The 15,852-nt window shown below is 41.0% G+C and overlaps 1 protein-coding gene across 2 annotated transcripts in view; it reads right to left on the bottom strand.

Annotated features, from left to right (window-relative positions):
- Positions 1 to 15,852, bottom strand: part of UBAP1 (ubiquitin associated protein 1) — a 78,088-nt gene that overhangs the window by 12,386 nt on the left and 49,850 nt on the right. The window contains exon 3 of one of the 2 annotated variants that reach the window (XM_017542960.1): positions 5,053 to 5,177. The exons of the other annotated variant lie outside the window; for it this stretch is intronic. Coding sequence (XP_017398449.1) covers positions 5,053 to 5,177 — 125 coding nt within the window. The remainder of the gene's footprint in view (positions 1 to 5,052; positions 5,178 to 15,852) is intronic. 2 annotated transcript variants of the gene reach the window in all.

Here is a 15,852-nt window from a genome sequence, read left to right as displayed (position 1 = left end):
CGCACCACCATGCCCAGCTCATTTTTTGTAGTTTTTAGTAGAGACGGGGTTTCACCATGTTGACCAGGATGGTCTCGATCTCTTGACCTCGTGATCCACCCGCCTCGGCCTCCTAAAGTGCTGGGATTACAGGCGTGAGCCACCGCGCCCGGCCAACTCTTCTAACGACCTTAAAAGCTAATCATCCTCATCCTAACTTTGCAGATGAGGAAATGGAAGCCTGGAGAAGTTAAAAAATTTGTCCAAGATTATACAACTATTACATGTCAATTCTCCAGCGCGTGTATGAGTGACACCAGAGGATGTTCTAAACTATGACAATAAGGGCTACCTCACGCTACCGTGAGACACATTCAACAAAGTTTTCTGGACCCGAGAAGCAAGGGCTGTGTATCTTTTACTGGCTCAGCTTAAAGGAATTTTAGCTGAAGTTGAGTTTGTATTGTCATGCAAGGGCAAATATGACAGTTACAGGAACTTTCAAGCCATCTGTCTAGGGCTGTAGGTCTGACTGTTCTCTAGGTACAGAAGGGAACAGTACCAACACGCAATCTAATTCCCCATGGAAACCCCGGGCAGTCAAAGTTTAAGGCTGCTTTGTTGGATGGACACAGTGGCTCATCCCTGTAATCCCAACACTATGAGAGGCCAAGGTGGGCAGATCACTTGAGTTAAGGGGTTTGAGACCAGCCTAGCCAACATGGTGAAAACCCATCTCTACTAAAAATACAAAAATTATCCAGGTGTGGTGGTGCATGCCTATAGTCTCAGCTACTCAGAAGGCTGAAGCAGGAGATCTCTTGAACCTGGGAGGTAAAGGTTGCAGTGAGCCTAGATGGTGCCAGTGTACTCCAGCCAGGGCAAAAGACTGAGCACTGTCTCAAAAAAAAAAAAAAAGGTTGCTTTGTGCAATTAGAGAACAAAAATATTTCACCTGGCCTACGTTGGAATGGAGCTCTTATCCTTGATCTCCTTTTGTTATCAGTGGGTGCTATGAGCACCATGAGCACAATACCATGCATTTACTAGTGCGTCAGACTGACCAAACAAATGGGAAATGCCCAGCAAAACCTAAATCAACAACAACCTGGGAATCAAAACAAGTTTTCTGAAAGCATCAATAAAGCAGTGAATAATGAGGAACAAGATAGGTGTTTTTAAATCATATTGCTAATAGTATCATGCACACAGGTAAGTATTTAATGACTATTTGTTATTGCCAATAAAAAGAATTCTCGGACAAACAGAACAAGGAAAAACGTTATAAAGTAAGTCTATCTCTCTTCTGGCCCAATAAAGTCTCCATACACAAAAGGAACATTAATTCAGTATTAAAGATGCTTAACATAAGATGCTTGGCATCATTGGTCATGAAAGAAATGCGAGAGACAACTTCACACCCACAAGAATGTATATAATCAAAAAGAGTTAATAACAAGAGTTGGCAAGGATGTGAAGAAACCGGTACCCTCTTGTTGTGCTGCTGGGATTGTAAAATTGTGCAGCCACTTTGGGAAAAACAGTAGTCCTTTAAAATGTTAAACATGGAGTTACCATGACCCAGCAATTCCACTCCTATGCATTATACCCAAGAAAACTGAAAACATGTGTCCACATAGAAATCTGTTTAAAGATGCTCAGAGCATCATTATTCTTAACAGCCAAAAAGTGGAAACTACCACAATGTCCATCAGCTGATGAACAGATAAACAAAATGTGTTATATCCAAACAATGAAATATTATTCACCCATAAAAATAAATGAAGCACTAATACTTCATTCATACAATATGGATCAACCTTGAAAACATTATGCAAAGTGAATAAGCTACATGCATACTGCAGAATTCCATTTATATGAAATAGAATAGGCAAATCAATAGAGACAGAAAGTAGATAGTGGTTGCCAGAGGCTAGGAGGAGAGGAGAGTGGGGAGTGACTTCTAGTGGATACTGGGTTTCCTTTGGGGTGATGAAAATTTTCAGGAATTAGATGGTGGCTCTCACACCTGTAATCCTAGCACTTTGGGAGGCTGAAGTGGGCATATCACTTGAGGCCAGGAGTTAAAGACCAGCCTGGGCTATATGGTGAAACACCATCTCTACAAAAAATACAAAACTTAGCCAGGCATGGTAGTGCATGCCAGTAGTCTCAACTACTCAGGAGGCTGAGATGGGAGGATCACCAAGCTCAGGGAGGTCGAGGCTGCAGTGAGCCACAATTACACCACTAGACTCCTGCCTGGGTGACAGAGTGAGGCTGTGTCTACAAACAAACAATTTAAAGAAAAAAAAAAAAAGGTAAATTTCATGATATGTGAATTATACCTCGATAAAGATGTTTTTTTCCTCCCGAAAGTAACTGAAGTTCCCTAATTATGATTATTCACCGCATATAGACTTTGGAAGATAAAATAAGTAATACTTTAATTTAGAGTAAAATGGTGATGCCTTAGTGAATTCCAGAAAAACGTCTTTTCCTGACAGCTGCATTTTAAAAAATCTTCCTATGTCACAGGAAGAGTTATTTTTCTGTTTCTCTAGGTAACTTCTCTAAACTGTACCTTGAGGACAGTGATTAAGGCATTTATCTCTACCTTCAGTGCCCAGTAGACCACCTCTCAAAAACAGGCATTCAGTAAATGTGTACTGCAGAAAATAAGTAACACAGGGCTATTTGTTGCTTTCACGGAGTAATTCAGTACATTTCTATATAACTGAGCCTTAAATATGGGAGGATTGAGAAAGAAGCCCTCGAAGAGATAGCCTTTACGCACAATCTAGAATAAACAGATTTGAACGGAGAGTTTTCAGTATAGTGAGAAAAAGAATATTCCAGGTGGAGATAACAGCTCATGGGCAGAAGTAGTATAGAGTGAGATAACGTACAAGGACTAACAGACTATATAATTGATGAGCTCAATTGCTCTGCCATAACCTTGTGTCTAAACTAGACTCAGTAAGGACTGGTCAGTCACTGAACCTTTTGAACAGTTTTGAACAGGGATGTGACAATTTAAAACTTTAAGGTTATTCTAGAAACAATGTAAAAAATAGAAGGAAAACACTGCAAGCAGGAGGGCCAATTAAAGAGGCTACTGCAACAGCCCAGGTGAAAAATGAGGTAAGGCTAAACTGCAATTTGAGACACAGTATATCTAACTTGAGTGACTAAAAAGAGAATGAGGACGTTAACAGAGAAAGGGAAAGAGGTGAAAAAGCTAGTTAAATGGGCAATGGGAATTTGTTCTGTGCCAGGTACAGAGTCCCAGGAATATACAATCTAACGGAGTACACAAAATCTGTAGGTATGTAAAACATAAATGTGTGTGTGTAACAATGTGAATCAGGCAGCAATAGGAGCTATAAGAAACAAAAATAACAGACTAACAGTCATAATGACAAAGACACTCTCTAAAAAATGCATGTTAAGCAATTTCGTCGTGAGAGCACAGTGTACTTACACAAACCTAGATGGTAGAGCCTGCTACACCTAGGCTATACAGTATTGCTGTAGTACAGTATTGCTCCTAGGCTACAAACCTGTACAGCACGTTAGTACACTGAATACTGTAGGTACTGTAGGCAATTGTAGCACAATGGCAAGTAATTATCTATCTAAACCAATCTAAACATAAATATTCAGAGTAAAAATATGGTATAAAAGATTAAAAATGGGCCAGGTGCGGTGGCTCATGCCTGTAATCCCAGCACTTTGGGAGGTCAAGACAGATGAATCACCTGAGGTCAGGAGCTGAGACCAACCTGACTAACAAGGTAAAACCCTGTCTCAGCTAAAAATAGAAAATTAGCCAGCCTGTAATCCCAGCTACTCAGGAGGCTGAGGCAGGAGATCACTTGAACCCGGGAGGCAGAGGTTGCAGTGAGCCAAGATTGCACCTGCACTCCAGCCTGGGCAGCAAAAGTGAAACTCCATCTCAAAAACAAAGAAAAGATGAAAAATGGTCCACCTAGATAGGGCACTTACCATAAATGGAGCTCGCAGGACTGGAAGTTGCTCTGGGTGAGTCAGTTAATAAGTGGTGGGTGAATGTGAAGACCTAGGACATTACTATACAGTACTACAGACTTTAGAAACACTGTACAATTTGGCTACACTAAATTTATAAAAAACAATTTTTCTCTCAATAATAAATTAACTCTAGCTTACTATGACTTTTTTAAATTTTTAAACTTGTTTACTCTTCTGAACTAACACTTAGCCTAAAATACAAATACATCATACAGCTGTATCAAAATATTTTTCTTTATACCCTTATTCTATAAGCTTTTTGATCTTTAAATTTTTTTTTAACTTTTTAAACTTTTCTTAAAGATGAAGCCTAGGCCTAGAGGAGGTCAGGACCAACAGTATCACTGTTTCCCACCTCCCTATCTTGTCTCACTAGATTTTCTTCAGGAGCAATACTTGTATGGAGCTCTCATCTCCTATGATCACAATGCCTTCCTCTGGAATATCTCCTGAAGGATCTACCTGAGGCTGTTTTACAGTTAACTTTTTTAATAAGTAGAAAGATAATGCTAAAAAGTACAGCACAGTAATACATAAATAACATAGGCATTTATCTGTATTACATACTGTACTGAATTGTATGTGCTATACTTTTATAAGACTGTCAATGCAGATTTGTTTACACCAGCATCACCACAAACAAGTAATGCACTGTGATACCCTGTTACAATGGCCACTACTATGTAACTAGGTGATAGGAACATATATATATATGTAATTTTTTATTTTTATTTTTTTACTCCCAATAGAGACGAGGTCTCATTACGTTTCCCAGGCTGGTCTCAAACTCGAGCTCAAGTGATCCTCCCACTTCGGCCACCCACAGTGCTAGGATTACAGGTGTGCGCCTCCACGCCCAGCCCCTTATAATTTTATGGGACCACCATTGCGCATGCAGTCCATCATTGACCAAAACGTGATTCAGCTCACAGCTGTCGTTTTTTCTATTTCACTATACATCAAATTATTACTCTTTAAACTTTTAAATGCACTAAACTTTAACTAAAAATTACCACTTACCTGTACTTCTCTGACAACCTGCAAACAATCAGGCAAGGAGAAGCCAATAGGTAGACCAACTTTAGCTGGTGTTTTGAATTTGTCTCCTATCTTAAATGGGACATCATCAAGGTAACTGAAAGTCCCTATAATCAAAAATAAAGTAGAAAATATCAGCAAAGAACTTCATTATTTGTTTTGCCATAATCTTATGTCTAATGGATATGCATTAATTTTTGCTATCCTAAGACTAGAAGTTACAGAGCGTTCCTTCTCTGACTGCTTACCTTTTCCTTGACCCTAAATCTCTGAGAAGGAAATCCTACTGATTCAGTCTACTTGGTCTTTAAATTAGAGTTTGTTTTCAATGGCACTTAGTGCAAAATCCAAAGTACTCACAGCAGCCTAAGAGGCCTTCCCCATCGCCCACAGCCTGTCTGCCCTCATCTCCTTAAAGTCATCCTCTGGCTCACTGTACTAAGTCATGGTGACCTCTGCCCTTAAAGATGACAGGCTCAGTCCACCTCAAAAATTCTGTAAGTACTGACTGTTCCTTCTAAATGGAACACTCTTCTGTCAGACATTCACATGACTCAATCCTTCAAGTCGTTATTCAAATGTTACCTTCTCAGTGAGGCTTACTCTGACCCACTCTACTTAAAAGTACTACCCCACCCTCACTACAATACTCCCATATTACCATCTACCTTTTCCCCATAACACTTATTGCCTTCTAACATTATAAATTGACTTTTTAATTATATTTATTGTTTCTCTTTCCCAAAGAAATAAAGGCTCCTTGTGGGCAAGTATTTAAGTATAACTTACTGAATGAAGTATTCTCAAAACCCTCATTGCCTGGCACACATCAGCATTTAATAAACACTGCTGAAGGTCAGGCATGGTGGCTCACACCTGTAATCCCAACACTTCGGGAGGCCAAGGCGGGCGGATCATGAAGTCAGAAGATCGAGACCATCCTGGCTAACACAGTGAAACCCCATCTCTACTAAAAATGCAAAAAATTAGCCAGGCATGGTGGCACATGCCTGAAGTCCCAGCTACCTGGGGGGCTGAGGCAGGAGAATCACTTGAACCGGGGAGGCGAGGTTGCAGTGAGCCGAGATCGCACCACTACACTCCAGCCTGGGCAACCAGTCGAGACTCCATCTCAAAAAAATAAATAAATACTCCCCAGAAAAGAATCTCCTTGATTAGGATTCCCTACTTTACAAAAAAAATCATTTTTAATTAATATAAAGAATTACTCTAGCTTAAAAAACAAAATGTTACATTCTAGAACAACATGGCAATACTTAAGTAGCTCAACACTTAAATGAAAAAGGGAAAACCAGACAAAATCATGGGATTCTGAATATGATTATCAGGAACACAAGCTATATACAATGGAGCCGCTTTAATCTCTTAAAGGTTCTTTGCCCATCATAACTGAACGATATGGAAAGACCAAAACATGACCATCAATTCACAGGCTCTGATAAAAAGGAAAACGCCTCTTGTATATGACTCTCAATAGCTATATACTCCAAACCAGGCCATGTTCTCTTTTCTGGAGCAGCTCTGGGAGGCTAATTTACTGGCAGAACCATGGCTGACAATGAAATATAGTTGATAAAATAAATTTTGTTTTTCAATATCGGCAGTTGGTAAATAGCATGAGCTGAGCCTCATATTATTTTCTTGAGTGCTCACAGACACAGGATAAGACAATTACACCCTTCCACAAAGACAATTTCTTCCTTACAAACACAGAATAAGGCAATTACACCCCTTCCACGAAGATGACTTCTTCCTTACAAGCACTGTGTAGATCTCAAGAATTATCAAGGTCAGAAAATATTTGTAATCTTATCATTCCCATTTCCTGGGATAGGTATTCTTCTGATACACCTGAAACTCTCCATCAGGAAGAATGCCCTCTACTCCCAACCCTTGAGGGATGGGTGTCTTTTCCATCTAACTTCTAACCAGAACTAAAACATTGGTACCTCAAACACTCAGCTAGCAAATTAAATTCACAACTATGTTCAATTTAGTAATTTAACACTCTAGGAAATCATTATAATTATTAACACTCTAGGCAATTTTCCAAGTGTGGTCATACTTTTAGATGTGCTATTTTCATGGCTGGCAATGACTATCACATCCTTACTGTTATTTACTTGAGTAATTACTATTTAGCCCTTTTAGAATAAACTCAAGAGGCCAGGCAAAGCGGCTCATGCCTGTAATCTCAGCCCCTTGGGAGGCTGAGGCAGGTGGATCGCCTAAGGTCAGGAGTTCTAGACTAGCCTGGCCAACACGGTGAAACCCCATCTCTACAAAAAAATACAAAAATTTGTTGGGCATAGTGGCACACGCCTACAGTCCCAGCTACTTGGGAGGCTGAGGAAGGAAAATTGCTTGAACCTAGGAGGTGGAGGGTGCAGTGGGCCTCAAGAACAGCTCCTTTCTCAACCTCAGAGAATACTCAGTTAACACTACCCCCTTAGGGCTTACTTCTATGTATTGTTACTAGTTCATTTCCTTACCCTTCCCTCAGAGACTTTCAGCAAGAATTTGAGTGTCCCTTAACAGGGGAGAAATGTTTCATATCTGTATCACCAAACTCAGTATAATGTCTGGCTGGTAAAATGTGTTCAATGAATGAAGAACCACTAATAAAGACATGTTTCTGGCCCGGCGCAGTGGCTCACGCCTATAATCCCTGCACTTTGGGAGGCTGAGGCAGGTGGATTACCTGAGATCAGGAGTAGGAGACCAGCCTGGCCAACATGGTGAAACCCTGTCTCTACTAAAAATATAAAAAATTAGCCAGGTGTGGTGGTGAGGCCTGTAATCCCAGCCACCTACTCGGGAGGCTGAGGCAGGAGAATCGCTTGAACCTGGGAGGCAGAAGTTGCAGTGAGTTGAGAACGAGCTAGTGCACTCCAGCCTGGGCAACAAGAGCGAAACTTTGTCTCAAAAAATAAATATATATACATACAAATAAAGACATGCTGGCCACCCAGGCACAGTGGCACAAGTCTGTAATCCCAGCACTTTGGGAGGCCGAGGCCGGCGATCACCTAAGGTCAAGAGATTGAGATCATCCTGTCCAACATGATGAAACCCCGTCTCTACTAAAAATACAAAAATTAGTTGGGAGTGGTGGTGTACACCTGTAGTCCCAGCTACTTGGGAGGCTGAGGCAGGAGAGTCACTTGAACCCGGGAGGCAGAGGTTGCAGTGAAGTGAGATTATGCCACTGCCCTCCAGCCACCTGGCAACAGAGCAAGAGTCCATCTCAAAAATAAAAAATAAAGATATGCTTTTTTTTTAAAAAAAAAAAGACGGGGTTTCACCATATTGGTCAGGCTGGTCTCGAACTCCTGACCTCAGGTGATCTGCCCGCCTCAGCCTCCCAAAGTGCTAGGATTACAGGCGTGAGCCACCACTCCTAAGACATGCTTTCATACTTCTTCTGGATTCAATCTAACCCCTACCCAACATACATACAATTTCTTATCTTTTTTTTTGAGACGGAGTTTCGCTCTTGTTACCCAGGCTGGAGTGCAATGGCGCGATCTTGGCTCACCGCAACCTCCGCCTCCTGGGTTCAGGCAATTCTCCTGCCTCAGCCTCCTGAGTAGCTGGGACTACAGACACGCGCCACCATGCCCAGCTAATTTTTTGTAGTTTTTTTAGTAGAGATGGGGTTTCACCATGTTGACCAGGATGGTCTCTATCTCTTGACCTTGTGATCCACCCGCCTCAGCCTCCCAAAGTGCTGGGATTACAGGCTTGAGCCACCGCGCCTGGCCCACATACAATTTTTTTTAAGAGACAATAACATTTGTCCAGGCTGGAGTGCAGTGGTGCTATCATGGTACACTGCATCCTTGCCCTCTGGGACCCAAGTAATCCTCCCACCTCAGCCTCCTGAGTAGCTCAGACAGTGTCTCATTATGTCCCCCAGACTGGTCTCCAACTCCTGAGCTCAAGCATTCCTCCCAACTCAGCCTCTCAAATTGCTGGGATTATAGGTATGAGCTATCACATCCAGTTCCAACTTATACTTAATATGAAAATTGAAAATTATTTGCCCAAAAATGACAAGGCTAGTCATAAAAATGTTTTTAACAGATTACTCATACATGATGATACAAGCATATGTCTGAAATCTGAACAAAGTCACAAAAATGTCCCAGACAGATGTCATCCCCCGCCCCAGCACCACCAAAAAAGTGCCGGGTGCCATCACAGCTTACCAACAAAACTAAGTGTTGATTACAACACTTAAACTCTCTGGCACTTATAAAGTGCTTCTATTTTAAAATATTAAACAAAATTTCTTTATGATTTTAAGAATTTTTGTCTGTTTTCTTTGAAAATAGGGACTCAAATGTTATTGAAATATTCTAACTTTGACTAGTACCCTGATTAACCGGAAACAAAGTTGAAACTTTGGCATTGTCTAAGAATCATTAGAAAGATTTACAGTCAAGTTAACATGCACATAATTAAGTCTTCTGTTTACCACTAATAAGGATATGTGATATACAAATATGATAAAATCTATCCACATTAATAACTAAATTTTCTTAAATAACCAGTTCTATTGCAGATTGGTGGTAAGGAACTGAGGGAGAAAAACTATTAAAAACAGTACTGTGCTGAAGATATATGGCCGGGCGTGGTGGCTCACGAGGTCAGGAGATTGAGATCATCCTGGCCAACATGGTGAAACCCTGTCTCTACTACAAAAAATTAGCTGGGCATGATGGCATGTGCCTGTAATCCCAGCTACTCGGGAGGCCAAGGCAGGAGAATCGCTTGAACCACGGAGTCGGAGGATGCAGGGAACCTAGATGGCGCCACTGCACTCCAGTCTGGGAAACAGAGCAAGACTCCATCTTCAAAAAAAAAAAAAAAAATTAGCCAGGCATGTGGTAGCACACACCTGTAGTCTCAGCTACTTGGGAGGCTAAGGCAGGAGAATTGCTTGAACCTAGGAGACAGAGGTTACAGTGAGCCAAGATCACAACACTGCACTCCAGCCTGGGTGTCAGAGCAAGACTCCGTATCAAAAAAAAAAAAAAGTTAAGAGTCAAATGAGGCCAGGCGCGGTGGCTCACCTCTGTAATCCCAGCACTCTGGGAAGCCGAGACAGGCAGATCACAAGGTCAAGAGATCGAGACCATCCTGACCAACATGGTGAAACCCCATCTCTACTAAAACACACACAAAAAAATAGCTGGGTGTGGTGGTGCATGCCTGTAGTACCAGCTACTCAGGAGGGTGAGGCAGGAGAACTGCTTGAACCCGGGAAGCAGCGGTTGCAGTGAGCCGAGACTGCGCCACTGCACTCCAGCCTCGCTCCTGGCGACAGAGCAAGACTCTGTCTCACACACACAAAAAAATGTCAAATGATAAAATCCTGTAAGAGAAGTGATTTCCTTGCCCACCTTTCAGATAGCAAACTATTATAATGTGATAAACACTGACAAACTTATATTCTATAAATGAAACTAGGTCCTGGCTTACAGACAGAAAAGATGAGGTAGAATACCTTTAAAGGGCTGCTGTTTTCCTTAAGGAGCACCAACTGCAAGTATCGGGTTTAAAAAGCGGTTTCCTTTCACTAACACAGCCAATGCCAAGGTGATTTATTTAGCATATCCCCTATCCTTCCAGGGTCTTAGTACTTTAAGAGCTTTAAGAGGGAATGAACAGTTTGGTTATTACTGGGAGGAGGAGGTAGGGATGAAGGGCAAAAAGGCATTTAAAGAGATGGGAACAAGGCCAGGCACAGTGGCTGACACCTATTATTCCAGCAGTCTGGGAGGCCAAGGCGAGTGGATCACTTAAGATCTGGATTTGGAGACCAGCCTGGCCAACATGGTGAAACCTGTCTCTACTAAAAATACAAAACCATCAGCTGGGCATGGTGGCGCATGCCTGTAATCCCAGCTATTCAGGAAGTGGAAGCAGGAGAATCGCTTGAACCCTGGAGCTGCAGTGAGCCAAGATCGTGCCACTGCACTCCAGCCTGGGCAACAGAGCAAGACTCCCGTCTCAAAAAAAAAAGAAAAAGAAAAAAAAAAGATGGGAACAAAGAAAGTAATATTTGTAATAATGGATAGATACCACCATAAGTACTATTAATGATGGTGCTGTGAGAATTACAAAATATATTTATTTCTTCCTAACATAACCAATTATGCCTCAGGAACTATCTCTTCTTTTTTAAGACAGGGTCTTGCTCTGCCACCCAGCCTGGAGTGTAGTGACATCATCACCACTCACTGCAGCCTCATTCTCCTGGGCTCAAGTGATCCTCCCACCTCAGCCTACTGAGTAGCTGGGACCACAGGCATGCACCATCATGCCCAGCTAATTTTTTAAATTTTTTGTAGAGCTGAGGGCTCACTTTGTTGCCCAGGCTGGTCTTGAATTCCTGGGCTCATGCGATCCTCCCTCCTCAGCTTCCCAAAGTGGAACTATCCATTTTTATCCAACATATCAAGAATTAAAAATATTATAGCTAACAATTTTCTGGCTCAACCCCAAATACCTTTTAGTGTCAGGCCTTATTACTGAAAATCTTCCTAAAATATCTGAGCCCATTTTCCTAAATTCAATTTTTAAAAAGCCACTTAAGTGCATGCCTGATGGCTGTGGTTATGGCAATTCGTTGAAGTTAGGTTTTGCACACCACTTTGGTGGAAAATAGTGAGTGGGCTAAATGTGTAATGACTCAGAATAAATTCTGAGAAGACTTCATTTGTTTCGTTTCTTTCTAAATTGCTGATATGCCTATGATTCTGTGACCTGCCCGTTTTTCTGAAAAAAGGTACAATTGCAGGTGGGGGGAGAAATCCCCAAGAGCAGATAGCAAATGGATTACATTTAGTTCAGGTTTTATTTTGAGGAGATTCAAATTGAGAATTTTTTTAAAAGAATAAGATCAAACTTAAAATTAAGTGAAAATCTGCAATTCCATGACTGGTTATCACTACCTTACTACTGGTTATCATTCGTGCCTACTGCAAGCAAGGGGCTTAAAAAAAAAAATCTTAAAGCCACAAACCAGGTAACACTTGCAAAATTATAAATACACAAAATTACATAGATATCTCTTGTAAGATGTGAAATCACAAGAAAATATTACTCGTATCCTAACAACAAAACAAGCCACGTAATCTACAAAATCAGCTTTTTAATATACATTGTCTGGCATTCGATTAAAAATTTTAAGACACAAAAAGAAGCAAGAAAATGTGATCCAGAATTAAGAGAGGAACCAGTCATCAGACCCAAATTCAGAGATAGCCAAGATATTATAAATATCAAACAGGGAGTTTAAAATAACAATAATAAATACGTTAAAGGGTCTAATGGAAAAAATAAACATGTGTGAGCAGATGGGAACTTCAGCAGGAAGATGGAAATAAAAAGAGACAAATAGAAATGCCACAAGTGAAAAATGCATTATCAGAAAAGCAATATTTTGATGGTTCCTATGCCACGCTATGCAAATCCCAAGATAATAATTAGCAGAAGAAAGACTAGGACTTGAAGTTAGGTCAAAAGAAATTAGCTAAACTGAAATACAAAGAGAAAAATAGAAAAAAAATTGAACAGTGTTAAGAGATGTCTGGAACAATACCAAACAACGTAATGTTGGCTCCTTGAGCAGCTAGGACTACAGGGAAGCTCCACCATACCTGGCTAATTTTTAATATTTTTATAGAAACAAGGCCAGGAGGCCGGGCGTGGTGGCTCACGCCTATACCTAGCACTCTGGGAGTCCGAGGCAGGTGGATCACCTGAGGTCAGGAGTTCAAGACCAGCCTGGCCAACATAGTGAAACCCCTGTCTCTAAATAAATAAATAATAAAGAAAGAAACAAGGCCAGGAGCAGTGGCTCATGCCTGTAATCCCAGAACTTTGGGAGGCCAAGGTGGCAGATCACCTGAGGTCAGGAGTTCAAGACCAGCCTGGCCAACATAATGAAACCCTGTCTCTAAATAAATAAATAAGAAACAAGGCCAGGAGCATGCCTGTAATCCCAGAACTTTGGGAGGCCAAGGTGGCAGATCATCTGAGGTCAGGAGTTCAAAACCAGCCTGGCCAACATGGCGAAATCCTGCCTGTACTAAAAATACAAAAATTAGCCAGGTGAGGGGGTGCATACCTGTACTCAGGGGGCTGAGGCAGGAGAATTGCTTGAACCCAGGAGGTACAGGTTGCAGTGAGCCAAGATGGTGCCACTGCTCTCCAGCTCTCCAGCCTGGGTGACAGAGTGAGACTCCATCTCCAAAAAAAAAAAAAGAAAAGAAAGAAAAGAAACAGGGTCTTGCTATGTTGCCCAGACTGGTCTCAAACTCCTGGCCTCAAGCAACTCCCCTCTCCCTGCCTGCCACACACACACACAGACACACACACACACACACACACAAACACACACACACACACACACAGAGTAGGAGGAAACTCTGGGAGGAAATGAATGTTGATGCCTTAATGATGGTGATGGTTTCATAAGTGCATACTTCTCTCCAAACTTATCAAGATGTATATATTAAATATGTACAGCTTTTTATACAGCAATTATACCTCAAAAAAGTGATTTAAGGAGGCGGGGGCTAGCTTTACCAAGTCTTATTACATGGGTCTATTTATTCATAAATTAGAATCTCAACACATTCTCCAGATAAATAACCTTTCTCCTACATGAAAACAAGTTCAAGAGGACTGAGATTTGAAAGCACCAGGCTCCAAGAAAGTCCTGATCCAAACTAAGCCAAGAGTATGCAGTTTTTATAATAAATGGATACTATTTCTAGAAGTCTGAGAAATAACTATTTCCCTTATTCTGTTATTTAGTGATATATGGTTACTAATAACAGTGATGTTGTTCAACTTCAGTTGAAAATAATGAACTGAGGTAAGTCAAGTGCTAGCCAAAGACAGCACAGTACCAGACCTAGTCAGTCCCAAATATTAAAAAGAAAAAAATACATTTTAATATCCAGTCATGAAAGCAGTTATTACCTCCTTGTCCATACCCCAAGTGCCACGGAAAAGTTATACCCACACCCATTAACCTCCCAATGAACCAGTTAGATAACTAATTTTGGAAGAACCAATCCATAGGCTCATAAGATGAGCTAGGCTATTGCCATCAGTTTGCCCTGACCAGCTCTATGGTGCTAGCCAACGAAAGATCAAGTAGCAAGCAGCACCATAACTGGGGTGGCCATTTATAGCCCTGTGTACTGAACACTATTAAGCCAAGAAAGCAAGTCTATGAACTGAAGAATAACAATGGATCACAGACACAAAGACATGGAGTGAAGAAAGGCTAAACAGCTCCCTGAGAAATGAAAGGAGGAGCCTTAGTTCCTCGCTTTCTAATTTTAGCCTTGAGAGAGCAGAAACTTGATTTTCTGTACTCACATGCCTACACAATTGCCTATTAAATATTCTCCATCTATTCCCTTTCATTTCTATTATTTAAATTACCTGATACCTAAAAATAGGATACTTGATTCTAAAACCCCAACTAAAGCCAGTGAAATTCAACCAGGAACTCAGCAAAAAGAGCCCTGTTAAAGGAGAAGCAGCCTAAATGAGAAAGAACATTTTTCTCCTAAATTTTACTCAGGTAGAAAGTTCCATTTAAACAATAACACTTTGGCTAGGAGTTTAAGGAGATAGGGAAATACCAGTCTTTACTGCTCAGGCACCTTCAGAATTATAATTTTCTCTCCAGAATGTTTAGCTGAAACATAAAACATGGAGTCCAAGTGCTTGCTTCGGCAGCACATACACTAAAATTGGAATGATACAGAGAATTTTAGCAAAATAAAAAATTAAAAACATGGAGTCCAACTATTTTCACCCTGATCAAAACATATGTTCCAAAGATTCAAAACAGAAAGCCTGTCTTTTGAAATAAGTGTAAATTTTTCATTTTTGCTATTTTCTCTCCCTAAGCTTTTCCTCTGCCCTTGGCTCTGTCCTCTCTTTTCTCCCTTGAAAATGTGATCTAGGGGCAATTCTGATTTACCTTTTTTTTTTTCTTTTCCTTTCTTAAGCTCAGTGGCAAGAATCTTTATCTGTTTGTTTGTTTGTTTGTTTGAGACAGGGTCTAATATGACTCAGGCTAGAGTGCAGTGGCATGATCATGGCTCACTGCAGCCTTGACCTCCCGAGCTCAGCACTTCTCCCATCTCTGAGCCTCCCAAGCAGCTGAAATTACAGGCACAAATCAGCATACCCAGCTAATTTTTAAATTTTTTTTGTAGAGACAGGGTCTCGCTAGGCTGCCCAGGTTGGTCTTGAACTCCGGCCTCAAGTGAACCTCTCGCCTCAACCTCCTAAGTGCTGGGATTACAGGTGTGAGCCACCATGCCCCACCCAGATTTGCCTTTCTACTATCATTTGAATACTTTTTCTTTTCATTTTTTTTTTTCATTTAAATACTTTTAAGAAGACCTGTAATAATCCATAAATAATAGGAAATAGCTTACCTGAAAGATATGATAATGCCTGACCTCCTTAAGGAATGTTAATTCCAGAGTTTGAATAACTTAACTACAAAAGGATTTTTTAAAACTCAGGCAGGTTATCTATGTAAATATATGCACACCGATAAATCAGAATTTAAGGGCTGTTATATAAAATATATTTAAGCAGGCCGGGCGCGGTGGCTCAAGCCTGTAATCCCAGCACTTTGGGAGGCCGAGGCGGGTGGATCACGAGGTCAAGAGATCGAGACCATCCTGGTCAACATGGTGAAACCCCGTCTCT

The sequence above is a fragment of the Cebus imitator genome, unplaced genomic scaffold (genome assembly GCF_001604975.1).
Source record: "Cebus imitator isolate Cc_AM_T3 unplaced genomic scaffold, Cebus_imitator-1.0 Scaffold149, whole genome shotgun sequence".
In the NCBI taxonomy this organism is placed as follows: Eukaryota; Metazoa; Chordata; class Mammalia; order Primates; family Cebidae; genus Cebus; species Cebus imitator.
The sequence above is the reverse complement of the archived record's forward strand: the minus strand, read 5'-3'. Positions and strand labels throughout refer to the sequence as shown.